Source organism: Tasmannia lanceolata, unplaced genomic scaffold, assembly GCF_043159265.1.
Source record: "Tasmannia lanceolata isolate RefF3 unplaced genomic scaffold, GAP_Taslan_0.1 ptg000011l, whole genome shotgun sequence".
NCBI lineage: Eukaryota > Viridiplantae > Streptophyta > Magnoliopsida > Canellales > Winteraceae > Tasmannia > Tasmannia lanceolata.
The window spans coordinates 6171237-6193904 of record NW_027518688.1 but is presented as its reverse complement, the minus strand read 5'-3'; the positions used below and the strand labels follow the sequence as shown (position 1 = coordinate 6193904).

Below are 22668 nucleotides of genomic sequence, written 5' to 3'. Positions count from 1 at the left end.
GTATATGGACATCATATTCATTCTGAATCTGATCAACATCTGAATTTGAATTTGAATCTGCACTTGAATTTGTACTTGAACCTGGATCTGAATTTGAGTATGGACTCGAGCATGACTTAGATATATTTCTGTTAAGATAAACATGTTATATTTATTCTGCTTTGATATAAACTAGAAAATTCTATATTATTATATATGATATCTTGATCAGTACCAATTAGTGACAGTTAGACTATATGTAGATCACTGATATGTCTCACATTCTGAGTATATGTATGAGAAATATGGACCCTGACCAGTTATGTAATTAGATATACATTAACCCCGATCAGTGCTAGAATTGGTTACTTTGACCTTGATCAGTAGTGAAACTGCTTATAATTGACCCTTTAATAAAAGACATGCTTGCTAAGAATTGGATGAGGTATATATATATATATATATTAGTTATCATGATATGATGAGATAATATGATCACTTATATGACTATAGAAAGAGAAGTGAAATATCTGTGAATAAGATAAGGGCACTAGTTGCCAATGGTTATGTAGTACATAAAGAATTGAGCATAAAACCCCCGTTGGGTAATGTTAGTACGCTGGAACCCACTATGTGGGTAGATATTATGTACTTCCCCTGCACTCTTGGGCTGAGATGACTACGTTCTGAACCCTGACATATATGAGAACAAATGAGTATACATGAGAAAGAAATTTGGAATATGATGTGAAACATGTAGGTTCTGATATTTGTTTGAGTACGCTGTCACTAGCGTAAAATGATATCTTATTTTTTGATGAGAATAGGGATATGATTTATACCCTAATCCTAGTAGTAAGATGAGATGTATATCCTAATTTTAGAAGTGTGATGACCTTGAGTATCTTCGTGTATGGATTGTTTATGTATTTAATAAATGATGTATTTATTACCTGAAACCATATAGCATATAATGTTACACTCTAGATATAGAGACAAGAAATTATGATAAGTAAAATGACTTTCTGAGCTTGTTTTGAGTAATAATGACCACTAGTAATTACGGGCATGAGTTCCAAGTTGATAGCTCTGGGAGATCTTAATGATCTCACGATTGGTTAATAGCTCTGTGATTTCTTGATGATCTGATATTACTTGATGGATCTGTATAGCTCTATGATTCCTTGATGATCTGATATTAGTTCATAGGTCTGTGTAGCAATGTAATATATTGATGATGTGATATTAGTTGATAGCTCTATCTAGCAATGTAATATCTGAATGATCTAATATTGGTTGATATATATGTGTTATTGTGTATTAATATGTGATCTAACTATGCTGGTATAGGACAACATAGTTAGCTTATGTATTAATATCAGTTAGTATATGTTGGTATATATATATATATATGAGAAAACGGTTCCTACACACGTGTATATATATATATATATATATATATGTATATATATATGAGAAAACGGTTCCTACACACGTGTAGATAAGTTATCTACACACTAGCTTAAAATACAGTGGAGGCCCACTTTGTTTAGGTGATCCAAACCATTCATTTTTAAGGCCCTCACATAGATAGGGTGTCCACAAAAAATCAGATCCATAGGATCATCCGAACCATTCGAACTGTGGAGGCAAAAAATGGACTAATTTGTGAAGGTTTAAAGACATCCATTTTACCTCCAAAAATCGTAGGGTTGGGATGATCCTATGGATCTGATTTTTTGTAGACACCCTATCTATGTGAGGGGCTTTAAAATGGATGGCTTGGATCACCCAAACAATGTGGGCCCCCACTGTATTTTAAGCTAGTGTGTAGAGAACTCTCTACACATATGTGTAGAGAACTCTCTACACATATGTGTAGGAACCGTTTTCTCTCTCTCTGTGTCTCTCTCTCTCTCTCTCTCTCTCTCTCTCTCTATATATATATATATATATATATATATATATATATATATATATACAGTGGGGGCCCACATTGTTTGGGTGATTCAAGCCATCCATTTTAAAGGCCTTCACATAGATAGGGTGCCTACAAAAAATCAGATCCATAGGATCATCCCAACCCTACAATTTGTGGAGCTAAAATGGATGTCTTTAAACCTTTACAAATTAGTCCATTTTTTGCCTCCACAGTTCGAATGGTTAGGATGATCCTATGGATCTGATTTTTTGTGGACACCCTATCTATGTGTAGGCCTTAAAAATGAATGGTTTGGATCACCCAAATAATGTGCCCCCCACTGTATTTTAAGCTCGTGTGTAGATAACTTATCTACACATATGTGTAGGAACCGTTCTCTCTCTCTCTCTCTCTCTCTCTCTCTCTCTCTCTCTCTATATATATATATATATATATATATATATATATATATATATATATATATCTTGCATTTGCATCATACCATACAACATTCGCATGCATAACCCTAACCGGTGGGGTTCCTTATTCCTCCCTCAAGAGTAGCAATGTGTTTTGTGCATTCTCACATATACTTAGCCACACCAGCTAAGTTCTGTAAAAGATACTGAAAAGATAATTATTCTGAAAGCCTACGGGGGCCAATTCTGTAAATGCCTGCGGGCTCTGTAAAACAAGGGTACGCCCCTGGCACTCTTGAGTTGTGAGATGATTCTGATTCTGATTCTAAAAGAGAAGATTCTGATTATGATTCCTGAATCCTAAGCATACATACATACATCTGCATATGCATATGCTTATGTTTGTGATTTTGGTTTTAATTGTGATTCTGAGAAGATTCTTATCTGGTTGCGATTCTGGTTCTGATTCTGTTTCTGATTCTGGAAATGATTCTGTTTTTTATAGTGCCATGTTATTGGCTAAGATCATATATATATATATATATATATATATATATATATATATATATATATATATATACCCTTTTATGTATAAGGAAATAAAACAAGATTATAATATACTGGTAGATTATTGTATTGCATGCAAGCTTTATGCTTATGTGTTCAATAATTCTGGTTATACAACTATGTGTGCCTGTTGGCTTTGAATATAAATAACATCTCTATGTGTGCATACGGGCGCAGCTATGCAGGGAGTTCCCTGCGCATTAGTGTCTTAGAAAGCCACCGATTGGTCGTATGGCGGGTCCACCTTTGCGGGGTCCACAAAAAGTGACCAATCGGTGGCTTTTTAAACCACTAATGTGTAGGAACACTTTTCTCTATGAGATAATATGTATATGATACAAACCGGTAATAGATTATGATAAACTGTTAGATTGTTGTTTTGCTTGCTAGCTATTTGCTAATATGCTCGATGTTGCATATTTTAGCTCCGGGGTAGTTATCTATTTGCAAGCTTTGTGGTGGCTGTGAGAGTGTGACCATACTAGAGTGAGTATGGGCTTGTGCATTGTATTTATTTTCTGTTTATGTATAGAATCTGAGAGGTTGTGTAAATGAAAGAGAGTTTCTTTTATTTTTTGTCTCTTAGTTATTTATGGATATTATGTTTCTACCATGCTTATCTGGATGATTATCTATTCAGAGGCCTTGCACGCTTGTCGGGTTCGCCTAGCGAGTGTGCGGCACCTGTCATGTGCCCTGAGAGTCGGGGGCGTGACAAGTACTAATCTCAATTTAAGTATAATCAAGTTTAAAATCCCTAATTTCCAAGGAAAACAAATTCACCCCCCTCCTGTGTTGCCTAACCTAATTTCACTTTTCTTTCATTTTTCATATTAGTACTAGTGAAGGGCACCTTGTCAACCCTTGAGTGTACAAAGCGCAGGGCCACCTTGGTTGAAGATTAGCGTGTGTATGAGGTGCAAAGCTACTTCAGTTGATTTGGCAAGTGTACGAGGCACGAAGCCAACTCGATTGATTTGTCAAGTGTACGAAGCACATAGCCCCCTTGGGCTGCAGTGGTTTGGTCTTCACCCATTAAGAAGACTGGGTTTAGTGAAGCTACCAAAATATTTTTGTGGAGTGGATGTTGGTCCGGGTTTGGATCGAACAACTATAAAAATATCGGGTGCAGTCCTTTTACTCTTCGCTCTATATTCTTTGTGGATCTCAATTTCTCCTTCCTTAGCTTCGATTGCATTATTTATTTGGGTTAATTTTTAAATTAATCATTGAAAAGAAGGAAAAGTCTTTTAAACCCAATTCACCCCCTCTAAGTTTGCCACCTGAGCCCACACACATGTAGTTCGGACCTCGCAAAGAACATGCAGAGTACCCCGCCTAATAAGAACGACCAAGTCCGAAGAGCAAGCAACCCAATTCTCGAACTGACCAAACAGTCCGAGGTGGATGAAGGTCTTCAGGTTCAAGGTACAAGAAAACCTTCGTCTAACCTAAACAAACCAAGCTAAGGGAACGGTTCTCAAATTTGTGCTCGAAAAACCTATTGTGGACCCAGATCCTGAGGAGGCGGGGAGGAAACGAATCCCCCGTCGGTCCTTTGGGATCTCCACATGAAGTAGAGCTCTACCAAGGAACTCTCAAAATAGGTGTCACACTCATAGCATAGCACGAGTAGCGATAAAAATGAGATACCTCTTGATCCGGAACCAAAGCTTGAAACCAAGACGTACCTAAAATAACTCAGAGTCGCCATCCAAGAAAGTCAACCGTGGAACTCGAAACAAATCCTCTGTGCAATGGATAACCAGAAATATATATGGGCTCGTGCCTGATTACGGATGATGAAGGTCCGAAGAGCATCTCAATCCACCCAAGTGCAAGCACTTGGTCTCTTATGCCAATTATTTATTAACTTTGAAGAATTTTGGGCGAAAATCATGTGAAATGGGAACAGACATCTCTGAGAAAACGTCTACCTAAACATGCATGACCCGGGGATGGGCAAAAGAAAATAAATCATCCCATTCCTAAAGAGAAGTGATACCAGTAGCATCTGACATGGGAATAGACACTAGAATTCATCATCTCTTAAAGAGGTGGAGAAAACTAGAGTTAATTCCATATCAAATAACCTTGTTATCTATCTCAGCACATCCATCTAACATCCATACCTAAAGAGAGCTAACATCAGTTTCATTTGTTATTAGAACAAACATTAGAATCCGCCGTCTCTCATAGAGAGGCGTCGAAGACTAATGCTACTCTAATATCAGATAATTCAGATATCTGCCTCTAGTCATACATCTAATCCTAACCAACACATTTAGTAGACAGTAAACAAACACATGCATATCTATAAAAAAAACTAAACACGATGTACTTGCGCAAGGAATAAATGTCAGAAAATAATAGCAAAAATAATAATCAACAATAATAAAGAGCTAAAGCTAAGCATATCAGCAGTAAACAGTATACAAGTAAGCAGTAAAGAGCTACAGCTAAACATGTGAGAGTTACAGCTAAGCATGTTTGTAAAACAAATGAAGAGATGATCACAATATGAAATAAAACACATAATCATAATCATAAGTTAGAAACAATGATAACAATAAACACAAATCCTAAAACACTAATAACAAACCCTAAAACTCTAAACTTTTCGACCGATTCTTTGGATGGTCTGATGTTCATCCAAAGCCAGTTCATATCCCCGCCTCCCCAAGAATCAAAGCAACATAGTTTTTCGCACATATTCTAAACTATGATACCTAAGACATCTAGACCTCTATCCTAGACTCGACTTAAAAGACCGGACTAGTTATTAAAGCTTCTTGCGCGATTATTTATGTTTAAGTGGATTGTGATTTTATGACACCCTATATGCCTTAACTAAATACAGATTAGCCTTAAGCTAATGCAGGTGAACCCTTCATCCTACGTGCAACTAGGCTGTATGTCCTAAGAAAAATAGTAGGTAGACTAACGCATCATATTCTAGTCATCAGTCGGCGATGTGGATCGCCAACTGACCAGACAGAGACGTTCCTAGCTAGGACAAACTCTTAACTCTAACATAAACACACAACAACCAAAACACTCTATCTAGGACAAACTCCTAACTCTAGAGGAAGAGCTTTTCAAAAACAGGTTTATTGAGAAAACTTGAAAGATTCTTTTATGTTTTTAAAAGGTTTACGTGGTTTATTTTTGAAGGTTTGACTGGACTTGGGATGAAAATCTCAAGCTGCCTATGTACCTCGTGGAAGAGGATCAAGTCGACGTAGTTCGAAAACAAACTTTCCTAATACGCTCCTTAAATTTTAACTTTCAAATGTTTTTTGTATTTTAAACATGTTTCAATATTTTTGGTGTTTTAAATGTTTTAAAATATTTTTGAGTTTCAAATTTCCAATGTTTTTTAGATTTTGTTTAAAAAGGTTTTCACCCTTTTAGCCAAAGACCAAAGAGAATACACAAAGCAACAACAAATCAAGGCAAAGCCCTAAAGCTAAAGGGGAAATCCCGAACAAGCAAACTAGTGTCCCAAGAACACTAAAATGATCCACAACAAGTAATTGGTGTCCCAATTATGAATAACAAGGTAAGATCCCTAGTAAACAAAGCTTTAATAAGACTGGGTTAGTCTCTAACAAAGAGGAGTGATGACAACACTAAGGGTAAACTCCTATATAAGTGGATAAACTCCTAACAAGTAACTCTAAAATAGGAGTGCAAATAGGTCCAAACATGTCTAACAACTCTAAGAGGAGGTGCCAATAAGTCAATGACTCTCTAATAACGCTGCCAAAAATGAGGGAAAATCAGTCAAAGACTCTTTAATAACGCTACAAAAAATGAGTGCTAGTGGGACTGGGCAAGTCTCCTAGACACAAAGGTGGGCTCAAAGTATCCCTATCATTGCCCTTGCAATGATAAATAAGGGTACAGGTGACTAACAAACCAAGTTGGTCTCCAACTAGTAGGGGTACAAATTGGGGTACAACTTAGAGAGGGTTCTATAAATGAGCCCAAGCATGCCTCCTACAGGTTAACTCTCTACAAAACCAAGGTGATCCCCTACAGGGGTAGGCTCTAGACGACAAGGTTTGTCTCTAAAGGAAAATTGCCTAAATGAGACATAGTGTGTCTCCTAGCAGGGGCTCTAGATGACTCTTTCATTGCCCTTGCAATGAAAGAGCTATTAATGTCTAAGGGTACCTAAAAGACTAGAAAAGTTTACTAAGTAAAGAGGGGAGTGCTACTTGGATTGAGCAAGTCCCCTAAAGATGGGCTTGGGATAACTCCTTCATCGCCCTAAAGACATCAAATGGATTACATAAACAGTACAACAAGAATCACAAAGACCATTTTAACATTGTATACCAAAATATATAGACCTAACAAAATAAAGTCTAGAGTCTGTGATATGCAGACTAAAAAAAACAACCCCTTATCATATGCGAACTTATTCTATGCTCCCGTTCATATGAGAACAATGAAACTCACTTTGTCATTACTTTAAGCTCTACTAATTGGCTCAGAATAACAACTGATGTAATAAAATTATAAGACTAATGTTACCTATTTAGCAATAAGAAATCGAATCACATAGGCCTTAAGAAAATTAAAGAAATTTCATAATTAAGGTTGAAGCGTGACCTTTCTATAACCACATCAACAAAGAAATCATTGTAATTAAAGCAAAGTTATGAATTTTATCCTTTACTTTTTATCACATTTCAACAATCATTGTAAACACTATCATAGAAATATTTTTTGTGACGTTTCACCCATTCCAATCCCTGCTACCATACTAACCCATAATAATATTCACTTCCACAGACTACATTCAATTCCATCTTCTCTCTCATGACTAAATTTCACAAATTGAAATGAAAACTTTGGAAATATTTTGAAAAGCCATCGTACAAAAAAATGAACTTGCTTTTTGGTGTTAAAGGGGGCTGCTATAAAGTTCAAACCTGTATTATGAAATAGGCAAACCACAAAAGCTAGCAGAATACATTCGACAAAGTATGGCCATATTATGACTATGTTGATGTCATTTAAATATATATAAAAAGAGGTTGGCCATTTCTCCTTTTTTTAAAAAAAATTGATAGTTATATCCAAAGCTTGTAAGATTAAAATGATTAGCCGGTAGAGGCAGGCCATGAGATAAAATCTCAGACATAGAAAACAATACTTAAATTCTCAAATGAGGAAACAAGTGAGCATTGAAGCAGGTTTTATATCAACCATAGATGGGAAAATAAAATGAAGTGGGTTTGAAACTGGAAATGATGAAATAAAAGCACTAAATCTTTTACTCAATCTTTATATCTTTTTTACTCTGATGAAAATACCTAAAAGTGAATGCCGTTACCAAAGTCTAAAATATCCAATACAAGGCCAACCTAATTAATCAACAGTCACATTCTATAACCCTTTTGAATGAATATTCTCCAATCCGAGTAGTAATGGGAATAAAGGAACATTTAATGTCAGTATGAAAGCAACTTCGACACTATTGCTCTTAAAAAATATTTAAAGAGAGTAAAAGAGACTAAACAAATCTGTACAAGACATCAAAGCCTAAAAAAAAAAAATTCTACATGATTACTATTTGTAATGTGAACATCACCCTCTCTGTTCTTTTGAGACAAATAAAATTCACAAACTATGATTACATATGTACAAAAACGGAAAATTTTATTTTTATTTTAAAACATCCCTAACAGCAAGCAAGCTTTTGAAAGAATCATAAAAACAATGACCAGGGGAATAATCATAATTTATGCGCTAATAGGATATTTACATCATAAAAATGTAGTTCTACACGTACAACTCAAATCATATCTACATACATTCAGATTTCAGGTTAAGTTAACCATTTTAAAGTTATAAGCTAATTGATTTCAGGTTATGATTAACTAATTTCAGATTAATAGCTAGCTAGTTCAGGTTGCATAACAACTGATTCAGGTTATGTGGCAACTGGTTCAGGTTTTTGTGCTCACTGATTCAGATTTTTGTGCCCGCTGGTTCAGCTTTTGTGCTAACTATTCTCAATGATAAAACTCAAAACTGTTTTGAAAACAATGTCCCAACATGAGCTTAAAAAAAACCTAACTCTAAATCATGTAGTAAGATCTGTAAGAACAATTAGAGCCATGGCCATTGTCATAGCAGAACTCTGCCACATAGGATGCTTAAATTCTATGATTTCAACAAATACATCGATTTGTAAGAGACACATAAACAAACTTATAGACACACATATACACATGCACACTCCCACACATATACACAAACGTATACACACCCTCACATATACAAAAATTCACACACACCCTTATACTCACAGGCATCTCATACTCACACACACACACACACACACACACACACACACACACACACACACGGTAAGGCCAGTTCTTAGAACAATGCCAACATGAATATGAGTATACTGTGTATTAAATCATTATTAAAAAAATGAACCTGTTTACACTTCATTCCAGCCATAAAGGGGTGTCAATATCAATGTAGAAATGGCTGCCAAAGTTAGGTGGTGAGAGGGCGGCAAATATCAAAGTGTGTGGGCTACCATTATCAAGGTGAAAGGGTTGCCAATATCAAGAAGATGAGGGCTGCCAATACCAAAGAGGTGAAAGGGCTGCCAATGTGTGGGTTGCCAATATCATTAATATATGAGAGATGTCCATATCAAAAGCAATGAGGGTTGTACATATCACAAATAATGAGGGCTGTCCATATCAAAAACAATGAGGGCTGTCCAATTAAAAAATAATGAGGGCTGTCCAATTCAAAATGTTATTCACACTCACCCACACACACATACATACATGTACACACATACACTCATATACACATCTATTGACACAAATGTTGAATATATGAACCTATAGGATTGTAGCTATGTGTTGTAAAACAACAGCTATGTACTATTTAACCAAACAAAAAAAAACATAACTGCAGAGCATATAACATGTGATGAGATAGTCTACACAAGTTGTGACCACACCCACACTGTTAGAAATGATGTGAACATGTTTAATTCTCAAAGCAAGTGTGAAACTTTTTGCGTAAATGGCAGGTTCAATATACCATCTGAACCATGCACAGGTAATACTAAATCAAAGTGCTTAAAGGTAGAAGAACTGCTCGTTCATCACAAAGAAACTATCTTAACCGAGAATTTGTACAAACTGAGCATTCTACATGTTACAATTTCGAAAAGAAAACCTTACAGAACCAGAGTCAAACATGCATCAACAAATTCACTTTAAGCTTTCATATGTGAACTTATTTCATCATAAAACCTGTAGCGTGTTAATACTATTAATAATGACTTATGATTTCGTAATGCCTCAATATCCTACTATGAACTGACACCATTTCCCATAAAGTCGGTGATTATGATCATACATACATGTGTTGCATAAGAAAAAACACATGAGGCATAGCACTCACTCTGTATTCTATATGAGGCATTCAATAACAGGCACTCAAAACATCATCAACTAAAAATACACAAATTTCCTCATCCCAACTTAAAATAAGCTTATGCCCATATGTTATCACTCTTAATATATACAGACAAATCTATAAGCTTTATAATCATATTTTATGGCAAAATAAACCTTATAACACTAACATGTACGACCATAAATATCATCCTGAACCTTATAAAACTATATTTTATCTTCTTCCTAAAGATAATTATTTTCAATGCAAACTAATGATCTTAACTACTTTCATCATTACAAGTGCTGAATGGACAAGAGGACATAATAAAGGACAAATTATGAAGCATGAGTGAAGAACTTGCAAAGTTTCCTCTTTTCTTTTTTTTTAAAAAAAAATCTTAACCACCATGAGAATGAAATTCTAATCAAGATGAAAGATATTCGAATAGACAATCCTCTTCATTCTTAAGAAACAGAAAATTCAGTGACATTAAAACCAAACAAGAAATCAAACAGACATCTTATAACAAAATCCTTTTCCATATGTAAATGAATAAAACTTCTTTTGATTTCCTTTAGACTATAATAGAAATTCATAAAGAAATAACCATCACAACAGATTATATTATAACTTTTGTTCTAAAAATGATCACAGTAGGATAAGCAATAAGATCCACACCACATCAAAGCTAATCATGATCAAAAGAGAATTAGATGCACTGACCTAGTCTGTAAATGTAAAATTATGTACTTCTCCTTTTGATTTCGTGCAATGAAAATGAATAAACGAATCTCTAGTAAAAATAGCAAAGCTGAACCAAAATTGCTCTCCACGGAAACCTCTTTCTCTTTCTTTTTTTAAATTTAAGCTCTTCTCTTATATATTTGTTCGCAAATAATAATATTGATAAAAACTAATATATGATAAAGAACATTCATTCCAAACTCTTATCATAAGATAGCACTCAGCAAAACAGTAGATCTAAAAACTTTTGCAAAATTCTTTCTTCTTCTTTCCAACAGCTTTGTCACTTCAAAAGGAAAAGAAGAAAAAAAAAACTATTTCTTCTATTATATTCATAACAGAACCTGTTCTGTTCAAAAAGAAATTGCAAAGATAAAAATCTATAAAAGAAAATAACTCTGATCCAAAGATATCAACAAAACAAGTTCACATTCAAAGAAAAAATTCATCAAATCTATAATTTCGAGCAAACAAAAGATCAAATCTCACACAATCAACTAATAAGATAAGTTAGGGTTTTTAAGCAAGCTTCAGATTTTTTTTTATTTTATAATTTCTAAGATTTGAGGAATTTTGAGTTAAAACCTAGCAAAAAGAAGAAGTAAAACAACGAAAGTTCATGACAAAGTGAAAGAAAAAGCCCCTGGCCAGAGGTTAATTGGAGGATTCTTGCAAAAGCAGCTTGCTAAAGGAAGAAGAACACGTCAACTTAAGGAAGAACAGCTGACCGGAGCTTGGCCGGAATGTTGCCGGAAGCCAATCGGAGAAGAAGAAAGAATGAACTTAGGGTTTGAACGAGATTTACTTTCTCCCTCTAGATTTCTCTCGCTCTCTCTCTCTCTATAAAAAAACAAGAAAAGTGGCCGGAATGTTGCCGGAAGCCAATCGGAGAAGAAGAAAGAACGAACTTAGGGTTTGAACGAGATTTACTTTCTCCCTCTAGATTTCTCTCGCTCTCTCTCTCTAAAAAAACAAGAAAACCCTAGATTAAGAATCTGATCCCCAGATTAAGGCCCTAGATCTCTATTTATAGGAAAACCTCCCTAATTTTTGAACCCTATGAATTTGTGGGGCAACTCCCTTATGTGTATTTAAACTTGATTTTGGATGAGCAAGGATGGTCCGCAAGAAAAAAACGCTTTAATGAAAACTAGGGACAATTTACCCCCTCTAGTCGCCTGAGACAACCGCCTTTAGCAAAATACATTAACTGGACCACACCCGAACCAGATAAATCACTCCCCTAATTCCTACACTATACATACACTATCTTACAAACTACGCTCGTTTGCTAGGCAAACCTCGACGGTTTTAAACGAAATTTTAAAAAGACCTAATTGGGACCCTAACCTACTCTAGGGACAAACTTGGGACACTAGATAATTAATTTACTTGGGTTTTTGGTCAAACAAAGTGAATAGGGGCTCGTCAAAATGGGGTATCTACACCTATGTAAATGGATCTCAATTCTGTATCTAGGAAATTTAAATACAATCCTTTGTTTGAGTTGCATGGACCGAGTGGAAGGAAATCTAAACCGACCTCCCAAGGTCGAAGTAGTAGACAAATCTTGGTTCGAGTTCAAAGAACCAAGGTGTTTGGCTCCAAGACCGATCTAGATGAATTGATTTGAACACTCCTAATGCCAATGTTAGCCAGCCAAGGAAAGCACCCCGGGAGACTGTGCTTTTCTGGCTAAGCTCCACCGATCAATTTCATAACATAGAACCTTGACCGTGCTACTTGGACCTATGTGAAAATCTAGCCCAAGTCTAACAGTGTGAGATACAAGGACCGAGGTCAATAAAGATAATCTCAGACACAAGTTGTCGCTACTGACCTACTACAACCGACTTGAGTATGTTTCACCAAGCCGTCCTCAACCCAGCAAACAAACCTAGCCAAGCCGAGATAGAAGATTACTTCCTTGGCCCAAAGTAACACAAGAAAGCGAGGGGCAGTATGTTGGGGATAAAATCTGCTGCTCAATGGGGAGTTGACACATGGCAAGAAAAGACCTAAAGGTGCTGAGGGTAAAAGGGTAATTTCATCATGCTTCTAGAAACCATAGAATCCTTAGCCGCCTCTGCAAGGATAAACTCATAAATTGATATTTCGAAAAACTCGCTGAAACAGGCGAGACTCCATAAAGGCAACATTCCTTCACTGCTTAGGACTATACTCTATAAAAAGGAAATAAACTTTGAGGTATGCATTCACAATCACATCAATCACTTTTCATGTTCCAGAGTTCTCTGAGAGCTATGTCCACAATGTTGTTGCATTTGAGACAGACATAAGAGAGTCCCCTCTTAGTCCAACTCCAGTCTTCTATCTGACGCACTTCTCACATGTCGTCTTCCCAAGAGCTAGCTTACCCAGTTCACTTTCTAAGAGCCGGTCCAGATTTCAGCAGCAACATATAGCTAGATAAATAAGTGATTATTTTTAGATGTTTACACTGTTAATCATTAATTAAAAAGTGTAAAACAAAGTGAGTGGTGCCATTATCAAAGTACAATAGTGGGTGTCACTCCCTAATGACAAGATAATAGGTTTATGAAAATGATATCAGCACAACCATGTTTTGATATTTTCACTGACCCATCTTGTCTCTTAGTATTTAAAGTACTTTCAAATGTTATCCAAGGTTTTAAATTTCGGTGTCGATTTTGACCACCATAGAAACTGAAATGTTTCGGTTTCAGTCCAAAATTTTTGCTGAAATCATGTAAAAATATGAATATGATTTCGTTTATTTTTTCTAATTTCGACTGAAATGTCCAAAATTTCGGTGTCAATTTCGGCAATTTTGGATGAAATTTCAGCTATTTTGGGTGGAAATTATTACATTTTGGAGTACATTATTAAAATTTCAGTGGAAATTTTGTAAAAAAAGTCTAAAAATGAAATTTCAACTGAAATTTAGGCGACATTTGGGCTCAGACAAGCTAGGTTTCGGCGAAATTTCCTCCAAAGCTCTCACAAGCCGATTTAAAAAAAGAAAGGACAAGCTAGGTTTGTTTAATTATCAAAAGATGGTTGTGCTGATATCATTCCCTAAGTTCAAGGCTGCTGATTTTGGCACTCTACCATGTTTTAATAATTCACAAATTCAGCTTGTCTTTTCTTTTTAATTGTTTTAAGAGCTATTTGCGAACTGCAATACCCTTTGACAGCCTTTTAGATAACAAAAGTCAAGATGAGTTAGTGCAATTATCTAAACATTATAGTGCCAATATCCGTACCCTAAATTTTACTCATGTGAGAGCTAGCGTTGCAATCACAAGAGCCAGAACTAAACACTATACAAACCTGCGTTGCAATCACAAGGGCCAGAACTAAACACTATACAAATCTAACTTGCTGGGAATGGTGAACTTTGGCTAGAGCCAGCACCATGCGTAGGTTAGCATCTCAGCTCCGAACTGTAAGTTTTCTGCCATTCTCCTTCTCTTCCACAATCTGAAACTGCGCTTTTAAATCTCAGAATTTTAGATTTTGTTCTTTTGAAACCCTAGCTATTTCCTGTGAAACCCTAGCTATTTCCTGTGAAACATTAATAACTTTTTGGAGTTTCTGAATCTAACGTTTATCTTTTTCTAGGAGTTGTGATATTAACACGTTAATTATACCTTAAGAATATTTGTTTGTTCAATGCAAAGGGTGAAAAGGTTATGGTTGGAGAGCTTTTTTTTTCCCTCGTGGTCTTCAACAAGGAATTTTAATATTTGCTTCGCCCTGTTTGGATTCCAAGAAAATCATGTCTGATGAAAAAAAAAATTGTCTAGATTTTTTTATTTCCAAGATTTAAAGGCAAATGATATGATTATGGTTAATTCGAGGGATATTATAATAAAATGAAGGCCCCACTGCTAAATTTTTCTTGGGGTTGGTTCAAGTTATCATTTTTCGCATGTAAAAAAAAAGAGGAAATTTTAGAAATATTTTTCCTTTCCAAGCTTTTCCACAAAATTCCTGCAATCCAAACAGGGGAATTAGGCTTTTCATCTTTTCTGAAGTATTTCAATGTCTGAATCTATTTAAGGCGATTTTTCCTTTTGGGTATGTAATTTTTGTTCTGCAATTTCAGTATTTGTTCGGAAAAAATGCTAGGAATTCTCACACGAGTCAATTCTCGTCATTCAGTAGAAGAGGTAATCCCATTTTATTTCCCAGTAGTTGCTAGTCAGACATTCACGTATACTGATAAAAAAAGACCATGTTACCCATTATTATCTCTCCTTTTAGCTTCTTTAAATTTAAATTCCCTCTGTTGTAAAATTGTTCATGTTACCATTATTATCTCTCCTTTTAGCTTCTTTAAATTCCCCACTTTAAATTCCCTATGTTGTAAAATTGTTGGAAACTCATCATTTGATTTAGTTTTTCAAAACCTGAGTTATTGATTTGTATCAAGACATTTTTGTAAAAAGAAATAGGGGAATGACTACCCTTCAAAAAAAAAGAAAGGGCAATGATTTTTTCACACCCCCCTTCCCGCCCATAGGATGATGCGCCCCCTTTTAAAATGCGTTAAAGTCTGCCCACAATGCTCGTTAAAAGGGGGGCACATTACCCTACACAAGGGCTGGGGGGGGGGGGTGGTTAAAGTCTGCCCACAATGCTCGTTAAAAGGGGGGCACATTACCCTACACAAGGGATTGGGGGGGGGGGGGGAGGAGATCATCTCCCAAGAAATATTGTCATAAACTCGAAACTGTGGATTGCATACTTTATAAACCTTCTAAACATTCTGAACCCCAATATTTGAACAAGCGTCCAAGCTTCAGAATGATGGAGAGAATGGATGAAAGATTGAATGCCGGTGGTTCTTGACTAGCAATCAGATTGATCGGATCGCACAGATAAATGGCCGAAAGCTTCAAAGACATGATCCGACTGCTCGGGACCATTGAATCAACGATCAGGTATTCCAAAACGTCGATCAAACCAAGCTGTATTGGGAGAGTACCATCCGAAGGCTGAGGATTCCTGGCTCATTAGGAGATCGGAGCACCTCAATTCACCAATTCTAGTTTCACACGGAGTCCTATTTTTATTTTAATTAGAGATTCCTTTTAGTTTTATGAGTAAGTTTTAATAGGATTTGTTTTGAATTGGTCATCCAAAGAGAGGAGGGGGGGGGGGTATCCTATTTTGTAGGATTTTCCTACTTTTTAGGATGTGAAGTTTAATGCCTTTAGTGCCAATTTGTATTAGATATTCATTCCCATGTGCCTACTTTGTAAGGGGGAAATAAATTTTAGGAAATCTTTGGTTTAAATTAAGGAAGCAGGATTCTTCCTCGGGAGTGGGGAACTGCGATTCCCCGGTTCTCGAATCCGAAACGGGAATGTAAGCCCAAGGGTTCAAACATTCACCTTTACCTTCTTGTTTTGATGCTAGCAAACCCAAATTGATTAGTCTTTATGGACTAATGTGTTGCTTTGTAGTGTTGTGCCTTAGATAGGAACCTAACAGGTCATATCGCCATTACACAACACATCACAACTCAACACATGGCTTGCGGATTAATATGCACAAAGGAACCAAAGAGCTTGTACACACATGGGAGACATCATCCTCGGAAGATGTTCAAGTCAAAGAGCTCAAGTAAAAGATCCTACAAGTATGCCGAGCAAAGTGCTAATGGAAGCTTGGAGTTGAACCAGCATTGGTGACCACCTCCTGTACCTCTCAACATGATTTGAAGAATGGAGGAAGTCACAAGATCCAAAGCAAGTTGAAGATGTCCAAGAAAGTGCGGAGGAGCCAAGACATCAAGAAGACTCAAGGTTTACACTTTTAGATTGTATTGGAGTCCTCTTGTTTTAAATGTACGTGCACTTTCAAAGGTTTTCAAATGGTTTTTCATAACAAATTTGACATCTTTGGAAACTATCTACACACCCTAAAATGTGTTTGAAAACCTTGGACAAAAGCCCAAAGGCCATAGCCCAAAGCCCTTGATTTTTATAGGTTAAAATGGATTTTCAAACGGGGCCACTTGACCACGGTGTCTTGGGCGACCACGGCATAGTGGCTGGAAATCCATCACTTGCCGAAACATAGCGGCCCGGTCGACCGGGTATTCCCGGGTGATCGCGGAGGTGTTTTTGGAAATTCGAAAACACTCAAACATGGTCCGGCCGGTCGACCTCCATAGGTCTGGTCGACCGCGGATAGGAACCTGGCCAAAAAATAAAAAGGTCCACTTAGCCCTCGCCGGGCGACCGCCATGGGCCGGTCGACTGCGACGATAGAAATTTGAAATTTAAAAAGGTTTGCCGGAGAGGGGCGGACGACCGCCGTAGCCCGGTCGACCGCACCGATCTGGCAAAAGACCCGTTGGGGCTTGCGCAGGTTGACTTTTTCAACCTAGTTTTTACGGCTTTACCCCCCAAACGGTCATATCTTTCCATGAGCTATTTAAACCCTATCCTAGACCAACTAAGGAACCTTTTGGCAAATCATTTTCAAATCCTTTGAGCCTAACCTTGCAAATCTAAGGTTCTTTAGTTTTATCCTCTTTATGCTTTGATTTGTGCATTTTCATTTATCAAGAGGATCTCTATAGGCTTTTACTTTGCTATTTTTTTGGAGAGATTGTGAGCTTTTTGAGTGTTTGTATTAGCCTATCAAGAGGCATTAAGTGAGCTTTATTTTCTTCCATTTTCATTGTAATCGGGGTCTACGATTCAGCTCAACAACAAAGGTGAATCCAGCGCGAAGAGGAGCTTTTCCCTTTGAGGCATTTGCGAAGAGGGATCACTACTTTGGAGGCGGTTTGCGAAGATGAGTGATTTCCATGGAGGCGGTTTTGCAAAGAGGGATTGTTCCTTGGAAGCGGTTTGCAAAGAGGGTTTGTTCCCTTGGAGGCGGTTTATATTGTAAAGCTTGGGACTCGGCATTTAAAGAGGTCCATCATAGTAAAGGAAAATCCCAAGGAAAGACCAAGTACTTGGGTAGTGGAGTAGGTCTGTTTGTGACCGAACCACTATAAATCTTTGTGTGGTCTCCTTGCTCTCTTTTTTGCCTCATTTGGGTGATTGGTAATATCTAACCTTTCTTTATGTTTATAATTATTTGAACAAGGGTTAGATTTAAACTTGTGTTGATTTCAAAATTCTAATTGAACTTATAATTGCTAATTGTTAAAATTGGTTTTAACATTACACTTAATTATGGCAAAATTTTTAATAATCCAATTCACCCCCCCTCTTGTGTTGCCTATTGGGATTTCAGGGAATCTTCTCGAATCCCCAAAAACTGGGAATCCCGGTTTGGATTCGCCTGAAACCCGATTCCCACTTTTGGGAATTGCGGTTTATGATTCCCCGGAAACACGATTCTCACTTTTGGGGAACCGCAGTTTAATGTTATGTGAAACGTGATTTTCCGACGATTCCTGGAGATTCCTTGGCGATTCCCAACTCCCCAACGACTCCCCGGCTAATCTCTAGTGACTCTCCGGCGACTTCACGATTTCTGCTTCCGACCATTCTGGGAGCCTCTGATTCCTGCTCTGGCAACCTTGGTTTAAACTTGGAGTTGGAGTTATTTTAAGGAGAAATTTTAGGAGAATTTTATTTGACCAAAGTTTACAAGTTTAAGTCAATTTTTTATAGTCTGTCTTAGCCTCCTTGTTTGGGTAAAAGTCGTCTACCCAAAACATCTATAATATCACACGAATGTATTGAATATGGAATGCACAGAAATTTGTGTTTGAGATTGTTATTCACACGATTTGAAGAACATGTATTTGCAGTTTTTTCAATGAATACTAATCGCCTTTCTTTGGTTTCTATCCAACCTATTGAATACAGGTTCTGTTTTGGATGACCACACGAACTGAATGTAGTTCAGATCTTCAGTTTCTTTCTTTATATTTTCTTGTTTTATGCAAGATCATCAAGAATTGACCTGGTTTTGATCAGTTTCTTCGCCTGCTCCACTATAAGAAGCAGCCTTTCCCGCTTCATCCTTTTGCAGATGAGCCCCATCCAAAGTCAGCAAGTTGCTGAATTCTGGAATTAACTAACACCTACATCTTGCTGCCCAGCCTATCTAGTTCGGACCTTGTTGAACTAAAACCCACCTGCAACCATCCAGGGTTTTCCATCTTTCTCACAACAGTTAGTTTAGCTGACTTATCACTATCTGGTTTACCCCTAGAAAACCACAGAACAACTCCGATACCCCCTACCTTTTAGCCACATAGCACCACCTTATTCCTTAATTGAAAACCGTGCAATTTCCCTATATTTTAGGCACCCTTTGCATATTTCTTAAATTTAGCCTCATAACCTCTTTGTACCCGTTGTTCCTAATTTTTTGCCGTCCCATTGCCTTTCAAAGTTAACCCTAAGGTTTCTGGCAAAATAACTGCAAGCCCTCTTTTTATTTGACGGAGATCCCTCCGCAAAATCTCCTTCAATTCCTAGTTTTTAGGTGCTCTAATCCCTTTCCTTGTTTAACTGAAAACCATGCATTTCCCAACTTTTAGCCTCCCATTCCCTTAGGAAATTTCCCTAAGTTTTAGCTGCAAGTAGCCCTTCCTATTTGACCAAAAATTCACCAGCTTATGTTCACCTTATGTTCACCGAACCCTACAATATCCCCTATATTATAGCCACCCCTTGCAACACCCTCATTCCTAAAACTAACCAAATAACTCCAATATTTTAGCCACCCTTAAACCCCTATTGGTTTACCGTAAAACCCCATCCAAACCAGCCCCTTTGATCTAATCAACCTTTTAAATCCAACCTATAACCCCTTCCATCGTAACGGAAACCCAATATATCCATCTCCATCTACCTCTCGGCCATTGCCTCCCAATCCCACCACTTTAACTCGTTAACACCCTTCTCGCCATATATTTCATCTAGACCTTTTGATCCTAACTCCTCACCAACCTAAGATTCCTGCTCTGCGACCCTGCATCGATTGTTATCAAAGCTTCCGCTATTAGGGTCTACATAAAAATCTTTATAGAATGGTGATTGCCCTTCACTAATTGAAGGGGAGAAAACCGAAAGCTTTGTAGGGTGGTGAGTGGGGACCTAAGTTGTAATTTTCATTTCGTTTCGGTCCAGAAACTGGAATGAAATCCGGTTGGAACTCATTTCGGTCCGGATTTCGGTTAGTTTCGGCCGATTTGGTCGAAATTTCGGATTTGACCGAAATTTCGGACGAAACGGGTGAAACACCATGTTTCGTATGAAATTGCCTGAGAAAGAGGAAAAAATTCAAAAACAAATTACCGGGAGTGCCATTATAGCCGTTGGGAGTTTTTTTTACCATTATACCCTCATTTTGCCACCGTTTTATAGCCGTTGGAAGGGTATTTACGTCTTTTCGCATCCACAAGCCTTCACACCACTATATATATATATATATATATATATATATATATACACACACCCCTTTAACCATTTTTTTTCACACTCTTCTCTTTCCCCCTTCTCTTACAAACTTCATTTACACGCTTTCCCACCAACTAAGATCTACTCTAATCTTCTTCTAAGCTCTTCAAGCTTCTCTAATCTTCCTCTATCTTCACTTTTACTGTAAAATGTGATTTAGAGATGTGATTTGGAGATGTATTTCCTTTTTTCTTTTGGTGTATTTTCTTGTTTTTTATGTATTAAACTTGTAGTGTGAACTTTTTAAAGGAATAAAATTGATGTGTTTTTTACATATTTGGTTCATTTAATTGTTTCTTATAATTTTCTAACAATTTCTGATTTTTTTTCGATTTTTTTTCATATTTTTAACTAATAAAAAAAAATTTCCTCCCGGAAGCGGAATGAAAAGTTTCGACTGAAATGTGGAATGAAACGGCCGAAACACCGAAGCATTCTGTTCCGGTCGCCAAAATGAAACGGCGAACGAAACGGATTTTACAACTTAGGTGGGGACCCTTTACTAATTGAAGGGGAGTCGTATTATTATGCGAGCATTTCAACAGCTGGCCTACATTACCATAAGAGGTGTCACTATCGTTCCTTACTTAATAAAATGAGTATTTATTGCTAATTTTAAACCTTGTGTTACCAAAATAATAAGCTGTGCTTGTGAAATCTGAGTAGTAAATTAGTTGTTAGCAAGCGCGACAATTTCTATGGCTTATGCGGTTATGTTTTTTGAGCAATATAAGAATAAAGTCAATTAAATTGGAGGGTGCCAATGGTTTACTTTTCAAGAGTATCTATCTGTTCTTTCACAACGGAAAAAAATGGTTAGTCATATGTCATTGTTCCAATTTGGTCCTGACAATAAAATACCAATCATTTATTTAAGGGATGTGTGGTGTGTGTATGTGGTGTTATTAGTGGTTGGGGGAGTGTGATGGGTTTGTGGGTGGGATTGAAAGTGTTACGATTAGCAAGGTAATTATGTGCCCTTTTCTTTATTTTTGTGTTTTATAAACCATGATAGCTATGAAGTAAATTCATCTGCATCTTTCATTTCCGGATTTTAACTTTATTTTGATAGTGAGTGGAAGGTTGAATGCCTAACCTGAATATTATACACTTAACTTCCACTAAAGATTGTTGATGAATACTTAATCAACAACATGGATTTGTTTGTGTTCCAGATGAGCTTTCGATTGAGGAGGAGGCTGAAAGAAAAGTAGGATGGCTGTTGAAACTGATCTTTGCTGGAACTGCTTCATACGTTGCTTACCAGTTCTTCCCTTATATGGGTATGCAGGATGCATTTAGTCATAAACATGGTTTTAAATTTCGGCCGAAATCCAAAATTTCGGATTTCGGCTGGACTTTGGTCATTTTGACCGAAATTGTAAAAATTTCGGCCGAATTGGCCGAATTTGAAAAAGAATTCTACTGAAACTGAAACCGAAATTTAAATTCATGCTCATAAATGGACATCAACACTTGAATCTAATGTTTGTTGTTAGAAGATAGGAAAGGGAGATCAAGGTTTTAAATTTCGGTTTTGGAATGTGTTTCGGTCCTCACCGAAACCTAAATTTCAGCCAAAATTTCGGCGAAATCTGACGAAATCTTCTTAACGCCTATTTTATAGGGTATATAATTTTGACAAAATTTCCGAAATTTCAGCCGGAATTTATGTAATTTTGGCTGAAATTTCGGGATAATATTAAATAATGAACTAAAATCAGATTTTTTGGAGATATTCCTTAAATTTCGGCCCGAAATATCGGGCAAAACGAAATTTCGATCAAAATTTCGAAATTTTGGTCGAAATTTTATAACGTTTCGATTTCACCCAATTTCGGTTTCGGTCTCAACCAAAACCCGAAATTTCGGATTTCGGTCGAAATTTAAAACCTTGAGGGAGATAGATTTACCATGTTGTCTTGTTGCCTGGCAAGATTTCAGGTGAGAATTTGTTGCACCAATCTGTCTCACTTTTGCAAGTGAAGGATCCCTTGTTTAAAAGAATTGGAGCATCCAGATTGTCACGCTTTGCAATAGATGGTATTTTTACACGCATCTATTTGTTGAATGTCATCACATTTATCTATTGTATGGTTCCTCATTAGTATTTTGTCTTCGTTTTTATGGTTGTTCTTGAACTATTGTGTTTCTA

The 22668-nt window shown here is 36.8% G+C and overlaps 1 protein-coding gene across 2 annotated transcripts in view; it reads left to right on the top strand.

Annotated features, from left to right (window-relative positions):
- The first annotated feature begins 14354 nt into the window (after positions 1 to 14354).
- LOC143886122 (ARM repeat superfamily protein) overlaps positions 14355 to 22668 on the top strand; it is a 52505-nt gene continuing 44191 nt past the window's right edge. The window contains exons 1-4 of one of the 2 annotated variants that reach the window (XM_077390088.1): positions 14355 to 14512; positions 15176 to 15239; positions 21689 to 21796; positions 22458 to 22556. In XM_077390088.1, the coding sequence (XP_077246203.1) occupies positions 14483 to 14512; positions 15176 to 15239; positions 21689 to 21796; positions 22458 to 22556 (301 nt within the window). In that variant the 5' untranslated portion in view covers positions 14355 to 14482. The remainder of the gene's footprint in view (positions 14513 to 15175; positions 15240 to 21688; positions 21797 to 22457; positions 22557 to 22668) is intronic. The other variant, XM_077390089.1, reaches the window with a different exon arrangement.